We start from the raw sequence: 23,026 nt of genomic DNA, 5'->3' as shown, positions 1-23,026 counted from the left end.
AATTTTCTTTTTCATTTCTCATAAATTTAATCTTTTATAAATCTAAACAAAAAATAATTTTTATAATAACTAAGAAGATTTTATAATGAAAATGATTTGAAATTGTTTAATATATGTATTTTATGCTATTAATACTTTTCTATAGTATAAACTGGAATATACTATGTGGAATATCGTAAATTTTTGAAACTTTTTAAAGTTTAGACTTAATTATTCATAATGCAAATTATAATTATATTGCATTTTAGATATGAAACAGGAAATTTTAGTAAATCACAATTTGAAGTGTAAAGATTCGTTACGTTCACGTTTTATCATTTTTTTTTGATAGAAATTCCCCCTCTTAGTCAGAAGATCAAGTTTCCAAATATTTCAAAGGTTGTTTTTCCCATGAAGTCACACATTAAAGTCGCATAGATAAGTGTAATTTCCAAATCACATCACATAATACTCATCAACTAATGAGAGCTCTAAAAGCCACAGCCCTTTTGCGACGGATGTGTGTGGACAATAACATCAAATAAGTATCTATATCTGTATCTGTATTTGTATCTGTATCTACATGTCTGAGTATCGTTGATTTCTTTATTTATTTTCGAATTGTTTCGGATACGTACATATTTCATTTTCGGCTAAAACACAAAATGCAGGAAATGGACGTGTTGACAAATAAACGATGTTCGTACTCGAACACACTCAGTTATTTGTATGTATGCATGTGTGTATGTATATGTATTTACCAATAAGTGTATCTATGAATTAAACACAAAAACAGCGAAGCACAACAAATTTCACCTGTGCTTTATTTTTTGTTTTTTTGCTTTTGTTGCTCGTCGATTTTTTAGCATTTGAAATGCGGACGAGACGTACTTTGAAAATCAAATAGCTTTGGCCCCAAATGAAAGTTAACAACAACGGCAACAACAAACGGTAATTGTTATACTTGCCAAGGCACACACACATGCATACATACATATGTACATCTATGTAAATTTGTGTGTGTGCGCGCACTTATGCCGTGTATCTTATGGATACATTTTGTTTCACACGCACAGCGGATCCGTCTGTTGTGGTGTGCGTGCGAAAATGCCGTTCTATTTATTGAATATTGATAAATGCGTTCCGCTTGAAGACGATGGTTAGAGCTCCCACAGTACCCCCCCTCCCTGCCTCCCATTGCCCAACCGCCACGCCTTAGCACCACCAGCACCACCACCCCCTCGGTCACCACCGACTCATTTGCGCCACGAATTTGACGTCGTCTCATTAGTCACATTTAAAATTGTATTTAATTACTTTCTCACTTCATCATCAGTCAAGTCTGTGGGTCTCTGCCGACGCCCTTCCCCTTCCACTTTGGGGGGTGGCAGCCCGTCACCCAATGCCGCACTATGGCTGTGGCTATGTTTAGGGGTAGGGGTGGGAGGTGATGTCTGATGAGCGCCTGCGCTCCCTACAAAATGCCAGCGTGCCACACACACACATATACATACAGTTAGTCAAGAAAGTGTTTTGACAAAATAAATCTTTTTTTTGTATTATAAAATAATTATAAATTCGATATGTATTATTTTTCTGCTTTCTTTTTTAAAAATAAAATAAGAACTAAAATTAATACATATAAAAATAAATAAAAATTTATCGGAAGTGAAAACCTTTAACTTGTTCTAAATTCATTCCGAAAATATTAGGCTTACTGAAGTTCACATTGAGTTGGTGAATTTAAGTCTGATAAAGTGAAAAAATATAGTCTAAGTCTTAGCCTAAGTGCCTAATCATTTAAATAAGGAATTTATTAATAAGTATACAGTTATTTAAGAAGTATTCTAATAAAATAAAAATTCCCTTAAACATTTTCTTTTATTTAACTTGTTCTATAAAAGCCATAGCAAAAAAATTAAATGAGAATTACATTCTTAAAAGAATGTTAATTTTTAATTTTGTCAAAACACTTTCCTGACCAACTGTTTGTACAATGTACATCAACAGACAGGCCGCCAAAAATTGATATACTCTCTGCGCTGCTGCTGCGACGCTGCGTCGCTGCTTTCATCAATTTCAAATTAGTGCAAATCGAACAGCAACTGAAATTATTTGCGGGGGCTGCTGCCAAGTGTAACGGTAAAGGCATTCATTCTATCTTATCTGTGTACAGTATACATATAGTCAGGCCATTCATTCCACCTACCGTTTTGGACCATTACAAGTGTAATTTATCTCGCAAAATCATTAATCAAGTTTCTGCATGCCGTTTTTGTTGTAAGTGGAAAGTGTGTAATTTGCTCAATTGGGGGGAAAAACGTCTGGTTTCTCAGTCTGGTGCATATCAAACGCCATTTAGCTGGCAAAGTCCAGCCACAAATGTTAACGCCCCAAAAACTACAATTCTCCATATGAAAAGGGCGTATTTGAAATTAAATCGCGTATAAAAAAGCGGCGCATTTATGATTGAAAGATACACAAACAATATTTACACATGTACGTATGTATTGTATGTATGTAAATACAGCCACAACGACACTGGGCTACACAAATGCGATGCGTAGCGAGCTAACTAGAAACTGAGCAAACACCACTTGAATCAAGCACCATAAACATGCTCAGCAGTGTAGCCCCACTAACACTCAGGGGGGGCACACACAGACGCAAGTGCTTGTGTGTGCCTGTGTGTGAGTGTGTCTGTAGCGAACGAATGAGCGGCGAGCGCATTGTATACATATACGACTTTCGTATTGCATAGATTACGATTACAAATTTAATTGAATGCCACCTGAGCACAGTTGAAACGGCAATCCGATTGGCCAGCCAGCCAGACCAGCTGGCGAGAGGAGAGAGCGCATCACAATTGAAAACGGAATGAAAATGGCACAGACACAACACACACAGCGCAGCACTGCTCGTGTTTCATTTCCCACACGTTTCAAATGAAGAGAAGCAGCGAGCGAGAGAGAGAGAGACATTTTTAGGCGCGCGTTTGCTTTTGCCGCGTCGTTTTTGATGTGCTGAGAGAATCATTTTTATTCCCAATTGGAGTTCCGTGTGCGTCGGGCGAATGCGGCGGACAGTGCGCGATATCAAACGTGAAATAAATGAACAAATTGTTAATTAATAAGCAACAGGAGCCGATCTCGATACCGATCAGGCACCATCAGGTAACAGTACCAACAACAACAACAACATTGCGCCGTTTGCATCAATGTAATCTGAATTTTAATCGGTGTTGTGTATCTCTGTGTGTGTGTTGTGCGCGCTAAAAAAAGGAGTTGGCGATAAATAGAACGATAACACTGCTGAGTAAAAGTAAAAAACACTTAAATATAATTAGTGTTAATTTAAATAGCAACAAACGAAAAATTATTCACAGAAATTAAACAAAAAGCGAGACAACAAATATACCGCGAGTTTGTGATAAATTAAACGGTGCTTTAACGAAATTCCATTTTGCCCAGTTGCTGAAATAACAACAACAAAAATAACAGCAAAAGAAAGAGCAAAAGCATAAAACAAGAGTTGTCACCTCGCCATTATTTGATAACGGTAATTCGATGATATAAATGCAGGAGCAAAAGTAAAAGCAAATCAGGCAAACAAACGAAAAAAAAAAAAGAAGTAAGAGAAACGAAATTAAGAAACAACAACAAAGTGTGCTGTGTAAATTACGTACATAGAAAGTTGAAAATTCGCGCATTAATTTCGCTATAAATCGAAACAATCTGCAATCTCTGTGCTTTATATCATCATTATAAATTCAAGTTTCACTCCGGGAGTTTTCATAGCAAATCTCGCACTAATGCAACTGCGAGTGCATCCGACTATGGATTGTAGCGGCCGTTCAAATAACAATATTGAACGCGATTCCGATTTGGGTGACGATTTGGTAAGCAAAATGAGGCTAAACGAACTGTTTATAAATAGGGTTTTCTTCAATACCTAATAACAGTAAAAATTAACCTTATAATTTGTACTTTTTATAATCTGGGTATTTTATGTCAGTACTGTAATTAAAAAAACCTATGATCAGTAATGTGGCTTATCTTGTATTTTTATTGCATTTTTTATTCCCCAAATCAAACTTTATTATGCATAGAGTACATGTGTCATAATCACTATGAAAGTGTTGCCAATTATTGTTATTATTTTTGCCGCTTTGCCGACGGCAAATGACAACAAAAGCATCGAAAGCTTCTCTCTCTGTTACCAGGTTTATAAGACAGCTAAATCTGATTAAAGCAAACTCAGATTAAAGGAAACTTGTGCAGTTTTCGTTTATCTGAGAGATATTTTAAATTTTGACTTTAATTTGTATGCATCAAACATCTAAATATCACTTCAATAGTAATCAGAGGCCTTAAATAGACAAAATGATCCATACAACACCTGTTTATTTATTTATTAATTTTTATGTAACAGTGTTGTATAAGACATAAATATGACTTTGTTATATGGGAGTTAGGTGATATTTTGTGCTAAATTTCAAAGCGACAAGCGAAACTTTAATGTAATTCGACGGGCTTAAAATCTAAACTTCGCTAAAACACACCCCGATTTTATTTATGCCAACTTAAGCTGTCGTATAAACTTGGTAATTGTCTCTCTCTCACTCTCTTCTCTTTACGTTGCTTCTTTGGTCGCGATATTATTATGACTAAAAGCTTTGTATTAATGCAATTCTCCGAGTCTTTTCGTCTGTTTGCAGATGATTCGAAACGTAATTATAATGTTAAATTGTTGATTCAAAATTAAGCAGAGGCAAGTTATATTGGTTATTGAGTTTTTGCCGTTGATGTGTTCGTTTTGTTTGCCGTGGAGCCGTTAAAAGGTGACATGCTAAATGGTCATACAACGCATTTATTATATACACACACAGAAACACAGAGATACATAGATAGCTAAGTGCATACAGACATACTCATAAATACAAATAGATTCATCTGTTTTGTGAGCAGTGGAGCCCATTTAGCCAGGCCTATACCTCCTATACCTTTATATGCTACCTAGGTGTATAGGCCTTCTGTGGGATCTCGTTCACCTTTCATCAATTGAAAGATCTCTTTCAATTCAACTCTTTGATGGCGTTCATATGTAAATAAAATGTTCAAATATTTGCATTATTTGTTAGTACCTTAAATGAATATTAAATGGGTTTTATTGCCTCTCTACCATGCACACACACTCTCCCACAATGTGTGTGTGTGTAAATAGGTACAGGTATGAAATGTGTGTGTGTGTGTGTGTGTCTCTTCTTCAATAAAACTCTTGTTAGGCCTTTTGTTTTTCTTTCATTTTTATTTCACTGTTGATAGACAGTTTGGTGCGTTGATCAACAATGAGCCAGACTTTATACATACTGTATTTACATAATTTTTAATAGCCTCGCTTTTGGACATCTCCTCAGAATTGCCCCTTTTGATAGCGTTGTGCAAACATTGTACCCGGTCATCAATCGTCTTGGTCATCCACCTACTTTACTCTTTACTTGTTCTTACTCATTCTGTCATTATCCGATTCTTTTGCCTCTTTGCATAAAATTTCGTATGAATGTCAAAGTTTTGACCGTCTTAATTGAATGCGAATCGATCGTTGCGAGGGTGTATCAATTTCAATTTTCAGCCAAGTGGACATTTCTCTATAGATATACCATATGTGGGTGTTTTTAATTAACCAGGCTGCTTTAAACAATCCGATTTATATTATGAGTGTCACATTTTATGCTGGTCTCATTCGCGCGTCCGATTTTTAATATCAATAGTCGTATCAAAATCCTAGAGAGCTGCTGCAGACGAGCCTGAGATTTGCCCAAAAGTCACGATTAAACAATAATGTGGGCTGTCAAAAAGTCATAAATTTTCAAATGAAGCAAAGTCGTAGTTGAAATGGGAATGGGATTGGGAATCGGAGTTGAAGTTACAGTTGAAGTGGAAGTTAAAGTCGTGCCCCATTGATGTTGCTGCTGCATCTTGTGGTCGGTTCGGTCATTTGAGGCACAACTTTAATTACTTGGGTTAAACGCACAGTTTAAAACGATTGAAGTTTGCCTGATTTTTGAATCGTTTTTAAATTAAATCAAGCAATATTGTAAACCCCATTAAACAAGCCAACATTCAATTTTCAGTTGAACTCCAACACAAAAAAAAAGATGCCTTACAAGTTGACTTTTTTTTTTTGTTTTTTTTGGTAGGGTGTCCGGCGTCGCACGTGTTTAACATCAGCGCCATTCTCAGTTCCCACATTAAATCACTGACTGTGTGGACTGTGGGAGCTGTTGCTCTTCTTCTTGTCTGTGTGAGTAAGAGAGTGTATGTGCGTGTGTGTGTGTGTATGAATCTCAGTGATGTTAACTGCCGTTTTGGTTTACAGATTCCTAACAGTTTAGCACTTTGTTGTCAGTGTATTTGGGTATGAAGCAATGGAAAATTAGCTGATTTGCTGCCCCCAACCACTTTCCCCATTCCGGACTCAATCCCCATAACTTGGGGGCATGTTTGTGTGGCATTCTTAATGCACTCAGCAACGGCAACGGCACCTGTTATAATTTGTTTGGCTTCTTGTTCGCTGACAGCCAACGATTTGTATTAAATTCTTTGTTGCGCTCTCGGGGGCAAGTGTCTATATATTTATGTATATCGTTGTTGCATAACGGGCGGTAAAAATATTTGATTAAGTATACCAGGCAACATTGCTGTCCCCTTTGGGGCACTTTTGATGACTCTGAGCTTTCAAACGCAATGACAAAAGAAATTTGTTGCTTTTATGGTCTTCTTTTTTCTGGAAGGGGATGGCAGATATAGGCGCCATTTTAGTTACATGCGTATTAGAAACTGCTATTATAGCAAATTTTATAATTTAATTAAAAAAGAAAATAAATAAACATACATACATACATTAATAATAAGCTCAAAAACAAATACCAAATGTCACAGCTATAAAAAGCAATGGCGACAAATGCCAAAAGCACACAATAAAAAAAGCTAATAAAAATTATGATTATTACAGTTTGGTTTAAATTGAATTTATGAATTATTTTTCAACCATAGCTAATAAAATTGTTAATTAGAATTTTCCAGCATTGGCAGTAGCTGCAGCAGCTGCAATTGCCAATTGCGAATGAGTTGCGATAAAAAGTAGTAAACAGTGCACACACACACGCACACACAGACACATAATGAAACGTATATAAAAAGCTTATTATCAAAATACTAATAACAAGCCAACAGTCGCGTCGTCGCGTCGCTAAAAGGGCGTGGCTTTTTTTCTGCATTGCAAAAAGTTGGAAAGAATAAGAGAAAAAAAAAACGGACGACGACACGAAAGCTCTCTCGCTTGCGTGCGTATGTGTGTGTGTGTGTGAGCGCAGCGATATTAAATGAATGAATAAGCGAATGAGAAAAGAAATTAGTTGAAGTTGAGCGGGCAAAAGCTCGTTTATCGTCTATACGATCCACAGTCAGGCAATGCTTACTTGTGTGTGTGTCTGTGTGTGTATTCGTATTCGTATTGAGCTGTTTGCTGTCGGCTTGTCCTCGTCGTTTGGCTCGCTGGCTCGTAATAAAAACAATGCATTTTTTAATTACAATTGCCGCCTGCTATCGAAACTAGACGCAGACCACAAGAAAAGCAACAACAACTACAACAACAGCAAGTCAACTTACCTACAACTTTACAACGACAACAACAACAGCAACAGTCTTTGGCCCTTATCCGTTTGCTTTTTTTAACCGGTTTCATTTTTTGTAATTTTATTGTTTACGCGAAATTTTCGTCTGCCTTTACACACACACACACACACACTCACCTAGCATGGGCGTGCGTGCAGCGCCCATATAATAGTGGGTAGTTGGTTGTTGGGGAGGCCTGGAGTGGGTAAGGGGGGTACGTGGATAGGTGGTAGGGGGGTAGGGGGATAGGGGAGTGGGCTCGGCTCGTTCGCTTACTCGTTGGGTCGTCCAGCCAGCGGGCAACCGGCACAACGAATGCGCCATTATGTTTGTTGCCCGTTTCGGTTTCAGTTTCTGTTTTGTTGTTTCCATTTTTTTCTTTTTTTATATTTTATTCGCTTTATTTTTTCCGCTTCGTCGCGTTGCGAGCGAATGAAATACGCGACGCACACACCAACACACACACACACACACACACACACGCTTACATTCACTCTTGCTCGCACTCATATTACATATTTACTTATCTGGGCATGTGTGTGTCTGTATGTACACGAAAGTATCTCACAGATACGTTTTGCATTTTAATTTTATTTTCATGCTCTCCGCCTGCAGCGGCGTTTCCGTATCGACCACGTTGCACATGTTTTAGTCCTGCCCTTAATATGTAATTTTTATTTTATTTTTTAGTCGTTGGATTTTTGCTGTTGTAGCTGTTGTTGTTGTTGCTGTTGTTGGTGTCGTCGTCATCGTTGCAGCGCGTTGAAATAATTCGCCACGGGGTAGATGCGTAAATGAGCAATTTTTATTTATGTCTGCGCGCATTTTTATTCAGATGTGAGAAAAGCCGCCATTTATGTATGCTTTTAAAAAATGTTGAGATGTGTGCATGTAGATGTACTTAAAAATATTAAAATTACTTATAGTAATAGAAATTCTAAAGTTGAACCGCATCAATCTCTACAATTTCCGCTCTTAATTAATTCAGTTCAACTTTTTGTTTGACATTTAATTTCCATTTTATTTGAAAATGTTGCTTGATTATAAATTAAAATTAATTGTTAAGAAATAAGTAAAATATTATTTTTAATCTCAGTTTCTGTTTCTGTTAAAATGAAAACCATATTAAATTTTTTTATCAGAGAAAAATTAAGTTTTTGGTAGAGTTTTTCGAAATTTATCAGCATATGTAATCGATCGATTGTGTCTGCTCAAGAATTTGTTAGATACTCTCTTACAATAACTAAACAACTTTCAAAATAAAATAAAAATTTAATTAAATTAAATCTCGCTGATTGCCCAACTAACGAATCTATTACTTTTACAGTTCTGTTGATTTGAAAGGCGATTTTCCAGGAAAATTAAACAAATTATAGTAGCACATAAAGTATAATAGATAATTCTACAAAATTTCACTATGAAAATACGATGTTAATAAACTTAAGACGCCAGCACGCCCAAAGAGCACTTGAGTCATAAGAACATTAGGACATCTAGTTTACAGTTCAGCCTAAAAAAACACACACACACAGTGCCATATGTACAGCAAAAGTAAAGCGAGAGAGAGAGAGAGAGAGAGAGAGAGAGAAAGGCATAAGCCTGCTATATAATCTTAATCCTTCACACAATAAACGTTTGCCTGCCTGCTTGTTATTGCCTAGGACCTTTGAGGACTTGCTTCTCTTGTCCCTGGTAGTTAGTTGATCCTGTTTGCATGCTGCGCCCTTCACAGCTTGGCACGGACACTCGACAATCGGCAGCGCTTTGTCACATTACGGATTTCCAGTGGCCGCAACGGAGCGTCCTTTTGTTTTAAATTAGCACGGCATGTTGCACATGCGGCATGGTTCTGTCCGTTGTCCAACAGTCCAACAGTCCAACTCTCTCCCCTCGTTCTCTCATTTCTCCTGTTCTCTGTCTCTCTAGCGCAGTCACAATTTGTTGTTGAGTTCAATTCGAATGCCGTCGGGTAGCAGATCTTTTAGCCCTGAGTGCTTCCGACAATTTGTCAATGCAACAATGCCACAATTGTTGTTCATATCAACATGTAACAACAACAATAACAACAACAACGACAAGAATAAAAACAAATTACGTAAATTGCATTTGTGGTCAAAAATGCAATGATAATAAATTAAGTTACATTATTTTCCAGCCGAGAGTTTCTATCGAAAATAATGTAAACTAATTAGTGATAAAAACTGTCAGCAGCAAATAAATTGAATATTCTCGCAATACGTATACAATTTGCAGTTAGATAGTTGCCCCCTCCCCGCCCACTCGTGTCGGCTCTTTGTGCCCCGCATCTTGTCATACATGTTGTTGTAGTTGTTGCAGTTGTTGTATTTGTTGTCATTGTGCACCTTTTGCGGTGCATCGAAAGCTATTAAAGTAAATTGCAATCAACGGGGCCCCCGAGTACAGTCATACCTGCCCACGAGCGCACACACACACACACACATCGGAGTACTTTGTATCTCGTATCACTCTAACACACACCACACACATGTATCTGTATCTACACTCATTGTGGGGGCATTGTGGAGACTTCTGCAGCAGGTCTAATTGCGATTTAATGTCTTTTCGGCTTTCTTCTGAAATGGCTTTGGTAAAAGTTAAAACCGATAACACCCTCGACTCTTTATCAATTTAAATTAATGGAACTAGCGTGTAGGTGTGTACAACTAAATATTATCTATAACTACGTATTTCTATTCCTTATTCATATGGGCATGTGGCATAGTTTCTTCCATTTTTCTATTTTCCTTCTCTACTTGATAGGTTGCCATCATTAGCGACTGTGTTTTTCCCTTCATTTTTTTTTGAAATTACTTAATGTTTTTTTTTTTTTTTTGCTTAAAATCGAAAAACTAGTACAGCTTATCATGCGACACTTGATTTATGCGACAGCTATAGTACATAATTGCATACAGATATATAATACGTTGGGCCTTCAATTTAACTGCCTAGAGATATGCGAGGGTTCAACTATGAATTAGAAGGCGAAAGAAGATATAAAAGTCAGTCGAAAATAATATATAGATCTCTAAAATTCGTAACATACTTTGATCATTCCATGAAATGTATGCTTTATAAAGTTAAAGTTAATACAGTTGAACTTCCATAACTCGAACTTCTATTACTCGAATTTTCTATAACTACAACGAACTTCCATAAGTCGAATTTCACCATTACTCGAACAAAACTATTGGGGAAATCACCAATAAATTGCGGTTTGTTTTTGTTTCTGTTTTCCGATCTTTTAAGTTCTGTTTAGCTTGAAGAATAATCGAAAATTTTAAAGTTAAAATATAGTAGTAATGTAAAAATATAACGAAATATCGACAACTCGACTTTCGCGGAAGCGATAATAGAGTATTTCAACTCGATGATTTTTTTTTACGATCTATCGAGTTGATTAAATCGATTTTCAAAAAAAAAGCAACAACTCACTGGGGATTGTTCATCGTAGTTAATTTGTAGAATTGAGTATGGTGGTTAAATTTTTGTTGAACGACCATAATAACAATCTACCAAACTAACAAAATTTGAATAAAACATGAAAACGATGCAAGAAAAATAAGATTTCTATTAAAAAGTACGAGTGTATTTTGTGATTACAATTGCTTTTTCAAATAAAAAAATTTTTATTTTGAAAAAAAACTCGATATTTGCAGCTTGAACTACTATTTTCCGATATATCGACTCGATACTTATTTTTAGCGGTTTTCTATTCCGATATAAAACTCGATCTATAGTAAAGTTAGAGAAAAGCAATTTGAAGTGTATGAATTTTAGTAACTATATTCTGATTTTTTAACGATACAAAAAATTTCACAGCTGGAAATTTGAATGTATGAGTTTGTAGTCCCTAGTTTCTAATTTTTATTTTTTTTGGTCAGCTTGAAAGCGCTATAAGATAAAAAAAAAAAATTAAAATGGTCAAAATTGAACATAAATGAATTTGTAGTTTCTTTTAATAAAATTAATAAAAATTCCATAACTCGAAGTCTCCATAAGTTGAACTTTTCCTTTGGATAATGATGATTCGAAATAGGGAAGTTTGACTTAAGAATTGTTTTCTTTTTTTCAATGGGAAAAACAAATAGCATTGTTATGCAACAGATTTATCGATTGATTATCGATCGCTTAATAAACTGCATCAACAAATATAAAATTTGTGCAACACATAACTTCAACTGCGACTGCAACACAACACAATACAAAACCAGATTAAAGCGGCACAAATTCGTTGTGCATTAATTAGACATTTTATAGGTGCAACTTGGCGTATACGTTGCATACCTTTTGCAGCGGCCACAGCCCAATACCACAATTATTGTTTGGGCCTGGTCAACAGCAACAGCAACAGCAACAACAACAACAATAATTGCAACGTCAATAGGAACAGCAACCGCAACTAAAATGTTGCCAGCGAAGCGTCCATCGGCCTCAAAGTGCACATATTTCACATGGATTCGATAACTTACATTAATTTGATGTACACACACACATACATATGTGTACTCATGTGTGTGGCAACCGCGAGCTGGCAACTCAAGTAACCAACCAAGTCGAGAAGGCGGACAAGCAACGTCCAATGCGATCAGCGATCAGCGATCAATGCGCCAATATGTGCAACCTTATAAGCCACAAAGAAGATGGAGATGAGAACGATAATGGCAAGAGAGAGAGCGCGCAAAAGAGCGAGAAGAAGAGAGTGTAGAGGGAGCAGGCAGTCGGAGGCTGTGCAGAAAGAGTGCGGAGAGAGACGTTACCATTTCATTATGCGAGTCCGCGTTCGAGCCATGTCGGCTATCAGTGTTGCCGCATATCACACGAGCTAACCAAATGGTGTTAGCAACGTTTACGCTCATACACTGTGAGAAAATTTAACAGGTGTTGTTCTGGCAAATAAGAAAATTCGCAGAGGATCTAAAATTGTCAAGTTACTTATATATTTCAATAAAAAAGTTAAAAGAAAACTTAAAAAAGAATTGTATAAATCAGAGACCGTAATCATTATAAGTTTTATTTTAAAAATCACGTTTTAATGTTTATATAATGATCTTTACGATTTTCTTCACCGATAATCATTATTTTTGATCAAAAGTATAAAACTCAAAAATAATGACTATAAATGATTTTTATTTATTTCGCCCAAAATAAGAATAGTTTATGGCCTCTGTGTTAAACATTTCGCCGACATGTGATGTATCATATAAATGGTATTAAATCATAGGTCAAGAATATGTTGTCATATCATTTACATTGAAGCCATAAACTTGAGTTGATATAAATTTAAATTTAACTAACTTTAAATTAAAATCTAAAAATAAATATTATTTATTTCAATTTAAATTATTTAAGTATATTTTAAATTTTAAATGTGAAACAACAATTGGAAATAGCTTGAATTTCTTCAAAGAGATGTTCGTTATAGAGAGGCTCGACTGTATTTTTCACTTTAGTTGTATGCAGCTGTATGTGATCTAAAAATTCTAGAAGTTTTACATACTATTTACAGACTATATTGCTATTTACTTTTTTTCTAAATCAATAGGAAATTGTTAAAAAACAATATTTGTGTAGAAAAAAGCCTTTAAAAATCAATTAAAGGTCGTTTGATTTAGAGAGGTTTTAACTCGTATGCAGTTTTTTAAGATCAAAAATTGATATGTTATTTACTTGTTAAGTTGAATTCTATTCTTTAAAAATGTCAAAAATCGTTTTATATTTTAATTGTAATTTAATTGAATTGTTTTAGCACAGTGTACACAGATTCATAGGTTCGTTTGCATTCTGCGCCAACTTCAAAGAATTCTTGGAACTGCACTGCACTCTCTTCCATGGTCTTGGAACTTGGTCTTTCCCACACTCTCCTCGTCGTGGCTTTGTCAATGTATGCTTTGGTTTTGGTTGCATTTATGATTACAGCAACGCGACAACAACGCGACAACAACAACAACAACAACAACGACACCAAAGACGAAGACGAAGACGACGATAAATGTTGTATATACACATGGATGCGAGCTGTGGTCCGTCGATGATGATGCTGATCATGATGAGGATGCTGATCATGATGATGATGATGATGGTGATGATGGTCTAGCCTGGCCTAACCTGGCCAATACTTTGGCTTACTTTGTGCAACGCTGGTTACTTTGTGTGTTATGTTTACTGTGTGTGTGTGTGTTGTGTGTGTAGTGTGTGTTGTATGTGTGTGTGTGTGTGTACTGCTGTCGGTTGGCTGCTGCTTGGTTGTGTTTAAATTGAAAATTCCCGATTTGCACACAGTCACAGATGCGCTTAATTTGCACCTCTCCAAATGCATAAAAAGCAAAGACCGGACCAGCATTCAACGGACAGCGATAGGCAACAGTAGGGGTAAAGAATGGGAGGGGAGGAATGTAAGAGAAGGGAAAGGGTTGGGGAGTCAGCTCCTCGATGGCAAGCGGCCAAGCGTGGCGGACTTCTTAGCTTGAGTCACGGCTGGCAATAGTACGCTTGAAACGGTTTGTGGCCACGGATACGCCATGGATGTAACTTTGCTATCGACCCCCGATGGCCTCCAGTATGTATGTTGACTTTTAATGGCCTGGACCAGAGCTGTTGCTTTGGTTCTGCCTCTGCCTCAGTCTGCCTTCGACTCTGCTTGATTGCCATTACCGACTTGCCATTGTTAATTTATTAAGTGGTTACCTTTGTTGTCGCCTCGCTTGCAATACAATTGAAATTGCTTGCAGCTCTCCTTTATACGTGTTAATGTTGTCCTTTTGGCACGGGCTGTAACTTGTAAGCTATGCGAAAGCCAGAACAATGAACATTTGCTAAACGCTGCCCACGCAGCACATTAAAACGAAAATAAAGAACGAAGCCGCCGTTGAAGTGAGATGACAAAGCGTTAAGCATTTGGCCAAAACACAGCGGGAGTTGAAAGATTCATTGATTGCAATTGCTTGCCGCATGTTGTGGCATAAGCGCCGCCATCAATTGACATTGTATTTTGATATCTCACTCTCTCCCTCTCTCTCTCTCTCTCTTGCAGTCCCACGGCGATCGAACGGATGACGAGATGAGGGACTGCGATTCCGTGGACGGTGAGCATCATCAGCTGAGCGCCAAGGCGGCAATTGCCGCTCGTCTCAGTCACACAGTCGCCGGCGGTGCTGGCCTCAATTTCGCCAGTCCGGAGCAGCAAACAGATCTACCACTCAGGTGTGTTTGCCCACAACTCGAACTATCGAGCGAATCCAAAGACTCATATTCCATATTGTCTTCCTCAGCCATCATCATCAGCTGCCGCCGAATCATCCGCTTAATGCTCTTGGCAGCTTCATGGGCATCAGTGGTCTACACAGCATTCCAAATCTACAGCACAGCGATGTTCTCGAGAAACTTAAGATGCAAGTGCGTGACATGAAAGTTGGTCTCATGGTAAGTGCAAGATTAATTCAAACTATCATAAAAATATGGGCGAAAATTAGTGTTTGTAACAGATAGAAGATGACAAAATATCTTATATTTAATCAGCATTTTCAGACCTGTCCTTCCTTATAAAGAATAGAAAGTTCAAATTGTAGCTAAAAATAAAAAAATAAATTTATTGTTTACAGTACATATGCTAAAAAATGTAAATAAAATAATATACAGGTCTGTTCCGGGTTTCACTTCCTATTTTGTAGGATTTCATAATTTTTTCACGTTGCATTGAGGCTAAGTATTAAAATATTAATATTTTTTTGCACTTTATCAGACCTAAAATCACCAACTCAAAGTGAATTCAATATGCAAAGTATTTCCGAAATGAAATTAGAACAGGTTAAAGTTGTTCAATTCCGATAGTGAAAGTAAATACCGGAACAGACCTGATAAAAAAATAAACAAATTAATTAATAAAACTTCCTTGAAAAAAATGTATGTGTACAGGTACTTATTTGATAAAAAAAAATTATGAAGAACTTAAGTATAACATCCAAAAGTAAAATCTGGTGCATCGAGAATTATTTTCTAGTTAAATTTATAATCAAGGCTGCAAACCGGTTCTGAACCGAACCTCGTAGAACCGGTTCGGTTTGGGTATTCAAGCAACCTGAACCCTTTAAATTATTTACTTCGCGAACCCGAACCTAAACAGAACCGCTTTCAAAAATAAAAAGGTTCAGCTAAAAAAAAAATTAATTACATAAATTTTATAGTTTTCTAATATTACGCAATTATTAAAGACTTCAGATTAAAATAAGTCATATTTAAATCATCAAATAAATTTACATTATCATCAATATTTGATTTCTTAAAAAAAAAAATGTAATTAGTTGAAAATGTAGGGAAAAATGTATAACAATAAAAGTATTTTCTTGCATGAAGTTGAACCAAGGTTCGAACCCATACCTTGGGTTCAGGGGGTATATAAACCAATTCGCGAACCGAACCGATGTCTTGCTTTATGGCTCGAACCGCCGAACCGAACCATGAACAAAATTTGTGGAGGTTTGCAGCCTTGTTTATAATACACTTATTTCCCTGAAGTAAAGGTAGATTCAAAGATATAGTTTTGCAGGGGCACAGCTAGGAGGCAAAGGGGGAATTTGCACTGGACCCACGGTTCTGGACTAAAATTAGGAGAACCAATGAAATAATAAAGAAAATTTGCCCCGTAGTGTTTAGCTGCGGTCCTGTAGTTTCAGCACACAAGAAGCATATCTAAACTTCTGTTTGCCCTGAAAATTTCACTACAATCGGTTAATTAACTTGAAAGATATTTAAGAATGAATTTTACATAGCGTAGAACCAAAGGAAGAAGAAGCAAAACAATGGGTTTATTTATTTTTGTACTGTGTGTGTTAGGTTTTAGCCGCAGGGTATCGTATAGTCGTGCACACTCAACTAAAACTTACTTAACGTAAGCTTACTTGTTTATTTTATTCAATAAATTCCCAATTAATTTTGAAATTTATATTAAACAGAGATTTTTTCATTGTGATTTGGAATTTTAATCGTACTCGTATTATTTGTGATTTTATTATAAATAATAATAGAAATATACATCTGAGAAAATAGCAAGCAAGCAAGAAAGAAAGAAAGAACGAATTATTGTCGATCAAGATGAGTTTCTCTAATTCCCAAGGGAACAATTTGAATACGCCTGCTTTGCAGGAACAGGACTATGCAGCAGCGGCACATGCAGCAGCCTTTGGAGCCAACATGTTGCCCACAACGATCAGCTCGGCCTTTCCGCTGCCCCACAACTCGGTGGCCGCAGCAGCGGCAGCTGCATCCTTTGCCCCCTTGCCGCCTGCCAGCAATGGCGCCACATACAACGGTGCGGCAAGTGGAGGAAGCAATGTGGCAGCAGGAGCAGCGGCAGCAGCAGCAGCAGCTGCTGTTAACGCGGCCAGCAATAATGGAGCCAACACAGCTGGAGGAGGGGGAGGAGGCAACAACAGCAACAACAACAACAACAACAATGCAGTGAGTGGCAACAACAACAACAACAACAGCAGCAGCAATGGACATCCCTTCTCATTTGCATCGCCAACAGCGCCAAGCGCCAAAGAAGGTTGGTATTGAATCAAAAGGGTTAAGGGCAAATGGGGATAACAATATTTAACTATTGAATGTTGAACTCAGCGCGCCACTTTACAGCTAATTCCGCATCAAATTCATCGACATCCAGCGAGGCATCCAATTCATCGCAGCAGAATAATGGCTGGAGCTTTGAAGAGCAGTACAAACAAGTCAGACAGGTTAGTGTTAGCCAATTTAATCTCTTTGCAAACAAAACAAAAGATACAAAAACCAAATGAAACCAAACCCAACCCAAGTCGACACTGCATGCTGCCAGGGGGCCGACCAGCCCAAGCCATTGAGGCAAACTATCAATTAACGGCTAATAGCCAACATCTTGAACCAGTTGCCAGTTGCCAGTTGAAGATGTGCTGCTTCCAAGTGTGTGTGAAGAGGGGGATGCGCCAAGTTTTTGATCTCGTTTTGACGCTTCAGCCCGAAGCTGTTTCACATGCAATAAAGCTACAGTTCCGGTTTTGTTGCAATTGAGCAATTAATGCTCAGGCATATTCTCTTACGTCTAATCATCTCGATTTTGGGTGAGAAAAGAGCCCGTTTTGTGGTCCAAGATGCCCAAGAGGCTGTTAACGAGTTAGATAGCTGGTAATTGAGAGAATTCCGGGCCTAGGTCTAAGACTTTAACGCTTGACTGCAGAGACAGCGTGAAGTTTGAGCTGGAAAGAAGTGCACAATTTGGTAATTAAAAGACAAGGCTTTGCCAAAATATTGTTGCTGCGCCGTGTGAACAGCAACAGCTTTTGCTTTTGCTCTTACTTTTGCCTGCGGTCCATAAAACTAAACTTCGATTAACACTGTGTACAGTGAACACCCTCGAGAGTTTTGTGGCAATTCATCAAACAGCCCGCATTCTCTATGCGCTATAAAAACTTTGACCCTAACCAGGCAAAGAGATATAGATACAGATAAAGATACATATATATGTATATAGTTACTTACACTTGCCAGCTGTAAATCTATGTGTATCTGTATCTACAGCTTCACGGTTAACACCTTCGCTTACATCGGACTGAAACCGGATTAACCTACGCCTACCCGCCCAGCTGTCTTTCTCCCTCTCCCTCTCACTCACACTCACTTACTCTCTCTGTAGAAGGTGTTGGTTTATACGGTTGCCTAATCCCTTTAAGCAAATTTTGTATTCATGCCACAACGCTGTTGAAAGTATCTAGCTCGCTGCTGCTGCCACACTCACAAAATGGCGGCTTTCATTAATTGTGAAAATGCGGCCGCTTCTCAAAACGATAATTATGTTAATTGAGTGAGTAGCTGCCGCATATATGAAAAGCCATTTTGAATTTGTCTGCCGCATGAGATGCCAAAAGAAAATCATTCTATGAGTATGAGTTCGCATTTTGCTCTTGTAGTTGTAGTTGTTGTATGTAGCTCGTCGAGCTCAATGCTCTGTTTGTTGGTCTGAGAGCAAAAACGGGAACTACAACTGCCGCCCCAATGCTCGTCAGACACCCATCAAACCATCCATCCATCCATCCATCCATCCATCCGTCCGTCCGTCCGTCTGTCCGTCTGTCCAAGTATCTATCTATCTGAACGCAGACGAAGACGAAATATTATTTTGGTATTTTTTCCTCATTTCTATATGATTTAGTTTTGCTTAATATATATGCATATATATAACGTGTGTGTATGTGTATCTATATGTGTACGTATGCTCTCATTAATCAATGTCAATTATCTGTACATACTGAATAATTATGTTTAATTATAGACCCCAAAGCATTTTCCAATATTATTTTATTTTATTTCTTTATCGTATTTCTCAACAATGTGATCGTATTTATTTACAGACACACGTCTGTCAGTGTACTACACATTATATATGTACATATGTATTTCCTTATATTCAAATTCAAATTTCAATTCGAATTCTCAATTGCAATTTCCTTTCCACATGCATTATGAAACTTTGGCGCATGTTGGCCATTATTTAGTGTTAATAATTATAAATATTATTGCCGATATGTTCCAAAGGCAATGAAATTGTTATACTATTGCTAGTAAACGTTCTAAAATAATTAACACGAATACAAATAAATATATCCGGCAAGCTAAGTAGTAAATACACTTTGAAATTAGTTTATAACAAAAAAAAAAAAAAACCTCATTTGTTTTTCCACCAATTCTAAGTGTATTCTCTTCAATTTGCCAAGTCATTCGTCTATAAAATGTTTAAATACTTCAATGCTTCTTTCTAAAGCTGAACTAATAACTCAATTTTAATATTTTAAAATGTCACTTTTGGGATATGAAATATATGCACAACTTTTACAATTTATATGAAATAATATTTTTAACTAAACTATTGTATTTCATTTTTTTTCTCTTTTTTTTGGTGTAGCTCTCAAACAATTGTTTATAGGAACTTATAACTCTAAAGAAAAGTCACCTTCATTTTAGCGACAATTTTTTGTCTGTAGATTGCTTTTAAATATAACTTTTTTGTACTTCAACCGTTGTCCTTTAAACATCCAATCATAATATACTTAATGTCTTCTCTGCGCAATGCAATAATAATAATAATTTCTGAATTAAATGGTAGTTTTTCCGCACATCTTCATTTGAGTTGCAATCAACATCTTTATTATTATCATTATTATTTTTATATATTTTTGCCTCGTGAATTGTTTTTAATCAGCAGGCACTGTACTTCAAGAAGTTCTTAAATCAACAAAGGCCATAAAAAAAGCGAAACCCCAACGAATTTCAGTTAATTAAAATGAACAAAACAACAGAAAAAAATGAAAGAAAGAGAAAAATACAAATACAAAATCTGGTCAACAGATTTTCAATAACGAGTGTGAAATTCTTGAATAAATATGTGCATAAGATACACACACAAATGCACTTAGTATCTGTGTATGTAATGAGCATGTGTAAATGAAACTGGACAAATTATGAGACACACACACACACGCACACACACTGAGTTGTAAATGCAACGGGATCTGGCTATATCATTTTTAGTAGCATGTCCATCTGAAACCTTGCACTTTCAATGCCATGTGCAATGCTGATAGTTATAAATTATACACACACACACGCACACACACATACACACGCACATTAACACACATTTTGATCTGGCTAAACGCATTTGAGAATTCCCAGAATCAAGGATTCAAATTTCAAGCATATATTTTAGGTACAAAATGCGACTAGCGACAAATAAGTGAGATTATTTTTATAACCGAACCCAAGTAGAAGAGTGTGTGTCTGTGTGTGTGTGTGTGTGTGCCATGTGTCCTCAATAGCAACAACAACAACAAGAACAAGAACAACAACAGTTACTTGCATATGCAGTTATAAAAACGATTATGATTGGTCTACAACTTCTGTTAGGGTATTTTTATAGTTTTATTGCAGGGATTTGTCGATTGGGCTGAAACTCTGGCGGTGATTGTGGCTGCTGTTGCTGTGATGTAAGCCCAAAGAGAGGCAGGTTTTCCACAAGGGTTGCCACGATATTTTCACCAAATAACCAAAAGCGGACTTCATTTTATTGGGTATAACATATTATTAATACGAAAAGACGGACAGACTGAGAGACAGAGTTGCAGGCAGGCAGCAAACAACGATTACCATGTGCGTGTGTGTGTGTACATCTGTGTGTGTGTGTGTGTATCTGTGTTTGTCTGTTTGTCGTTTTGATTTGTACACTGCGTCGATTGCTGCACTCGACGCGGCTCTTTCAATATTTTTAGTTGATAAACGACCTTTGATGGCGTTGCATCGTCGCGTTGATCGATCGATGTGACTGCATCCTGTGTGAATAATTGTGAACACTAAATAAAATCAAAAAGTATCAATCGAAAGGAAAAACCCCGCAAGTGCATTGCAAAACAGAAAAACAGATTTCCCCACCAAGACCAAGTGCTTTAATCAAGTGTTTTGTGCCAACATGCTCATCTCTGAGGATCAAATCCAGGAGGTATTGATCATAAATTATAAATATTGCAACGTCAAGTTTAATTAAAAGCGCCAAATAAAATTGTATATTGTTATTTCAACCCAAATTCCAAAACGAAGTCAAATAAAATAAATACCAAAAAAAAGCATTAAATGCATAACAACTTTCAGTTGAACTTTAATCAATTTCTTGTGGACTGGCACAAAGATAAAATAAAAATAAAAAACAGGAGAAATACGAAGACAAGCAGACACTGTGATACACTACATATGCATATATAAATACTTATATAAAGATATATATATATATACAATATACTATAACTCTTGTGGGCGTCGTGCATCATAAAAAACAGTCGGAGCCAGTTGTTGTGTGTGTGTGTGTGTGTGTGTTGCAGTTGCAGTTGAATTCGGAGTCGGAGTTGGAGTCGGAGTTGGGAGCAATGGCAATGGGGAATCAGCCTCTGTCTTAGTCTCAGCTGCCTGGCAACTTGTTGAACTCGAGCTTTAAATCGGGAGAGCGGCTTTTGGCTCTGACTCCATCATATGTCTACAAAATGTTGTTACTGTTGTTGTTGCTGTTGTTGCTGTAACTTCAGTCGCGTTTTAAATCATTTATGCGAGTGGGGAAGCAAGGCAGTTCATCATCATTCGCATTGACTTAGAATGTGCACCCAAAGACTGAAACATGGCCAAAACAGCAACAGCAACAATAACAACAGCAACAACAACGACGAATCTTAAACTTGTATCTGTACCTTTTCCTTTAACTTTACCTTTACCACTTCTTTGGCTTTGCTGTTGCAGTAGGCGGAAAGTATGATGAATTCCAAATTTGATGAGTTCACTCAGATGTTGTCATTAATTTTATACATACATATGTTTTCTGTATACGTGTGTGTGTGTGTGTGTGTATGTGTGTGTGAGCCTGGATGTAGACACAGTTTGACTAGGCTTCTATAATGATTTTGTGCTATAGCAAAAATAATGCTAAAGCAACTCCTTCAGCAACTTCAACTTCAAAGGTCAAAGTGTGCGCGCCTGAGGAGCCACAAAATAATAGGAAATAAATGAAAAATAAAAATAATCATTAATTCTTAAGCTATAACGTGGAATGCCAGCTAGGAATACCACAATTACAATTACAATTACAATTACTTAGCGATTTTAAATGGATTTCACAAATTCTTTAGCTGTCGATATATTGTAAGAGCGGTTAAAGTTTCTTTCTCTTTATGAGGTATAAATGCTGGAGTTTCGGCCTAAGGATAGTCATTATTAAGACAATATAAATTTCAATTTACAGACTGTACATCAAAAAAATTGACTAAAGAAATTCTCATAAGCGAGCATCAATTTTGTATTGAACTCTGAATTGGGTTCAACTCTTTCTGTCTTTCTATATATTTCTATACATTGCTTTATCTTTATCACCTAATTATGCATTGTGTTAGACTACAGAAGCAAACCCAAAACATGCCCTTATTTTCAATGCCCATTCAGGGTGATTCACACGTTTTCCATTTGTGCAACAATTTCAACCCCCAGAGTCAACAAGGGGATTGAAAGAGAGCGTGAACACGCGCCCCTAAAGCCAGCGGGGAAGGGACTGGGACAGGGGCAGGCTCAGAGTCGACACATGTCAAGGCTATTGTCTACTGTTATACAACACAGAGGACTGCAAACAATAGAGTTTGAGTAGCATGTGGCATGTGGCATGAGGCGGCCATTTTGCGCAAATTCATTGGCCCAAAGTCAAGTACTCGTTGCCACTGACTAAAGATGTAGATGTAACCTTTATATACTTCATATATTTCTCTAGAGATTTTGAAGAAATCTCTCGAAATGTCGGTGCT

At 37.0% G+C, this 23,026-nt stretch overlaps 1 protein-coding gene across 2 annotated transcripts in view; it reads left to right on the top strand.

Annotated features, from left to right (window-relative positions):
- Nucleotides 1-2,988: 2,988 nt before the first annotated feature.
- The window catches only part of LOC117785339 (protein dead ringer), a 29,043-nt gene continuing 9,005 nt past the window's right edge, over nucleotides 2,989-23,026 (top strand). The window contains exons 1-5 of one of the 2 annotated variants that reach the window (XM_034623298.1): nucleotides 2,989-3,877; nucleotides 14,707-14,876; nucleotides 14,945-15,095; nucleotides 16,815-17,217; nucleotides 17,304-17,404. In XM_034623298.1, the coding sequence (XP_034479189.1) occupies nucleotides 3,791-3,877; nucleotides 14,707-14,876; nucleotides 14,945-15,095; nucleotides 16,815-17,217; nucleotides 17,304-17,404 (912 nt within the window). In that variant the 5' untranslated portion in view covers nucleotides 2,989-3,790. Of the gene's footprint in view, nucleotides 3,878-14,706; nucleotides 14,877-14,944; nucleotides 15,096-16,814; nucleotides 17,218-17,288; nucleotides 17,405-23,026 lie in introns of both variants that reach the window. The other variant, XM_034623297.1, reaches the window with a different exon arrangement.

The sequence above is a fragment of the Drosophila innubila genome, assembly GCF_004354385.1.
Source record: "Drosophila innubila isolate TH190305 chromosome 2R unlocalized genomic scaffold, UK_Dinn_1.0 1_C_2R, whole genome shotgun sequence".
NCBI lineage: Eukaryota > Metazoa > Arthropoda > Insecta > Diptera > Drosophilidae > Drosophila > Drosophila innubila.
The sequence above is the reverse complement of the archived record's forward strand: the minus strand, read 5'-3'. Positions and strand labels throughout refer to the sequence as shown.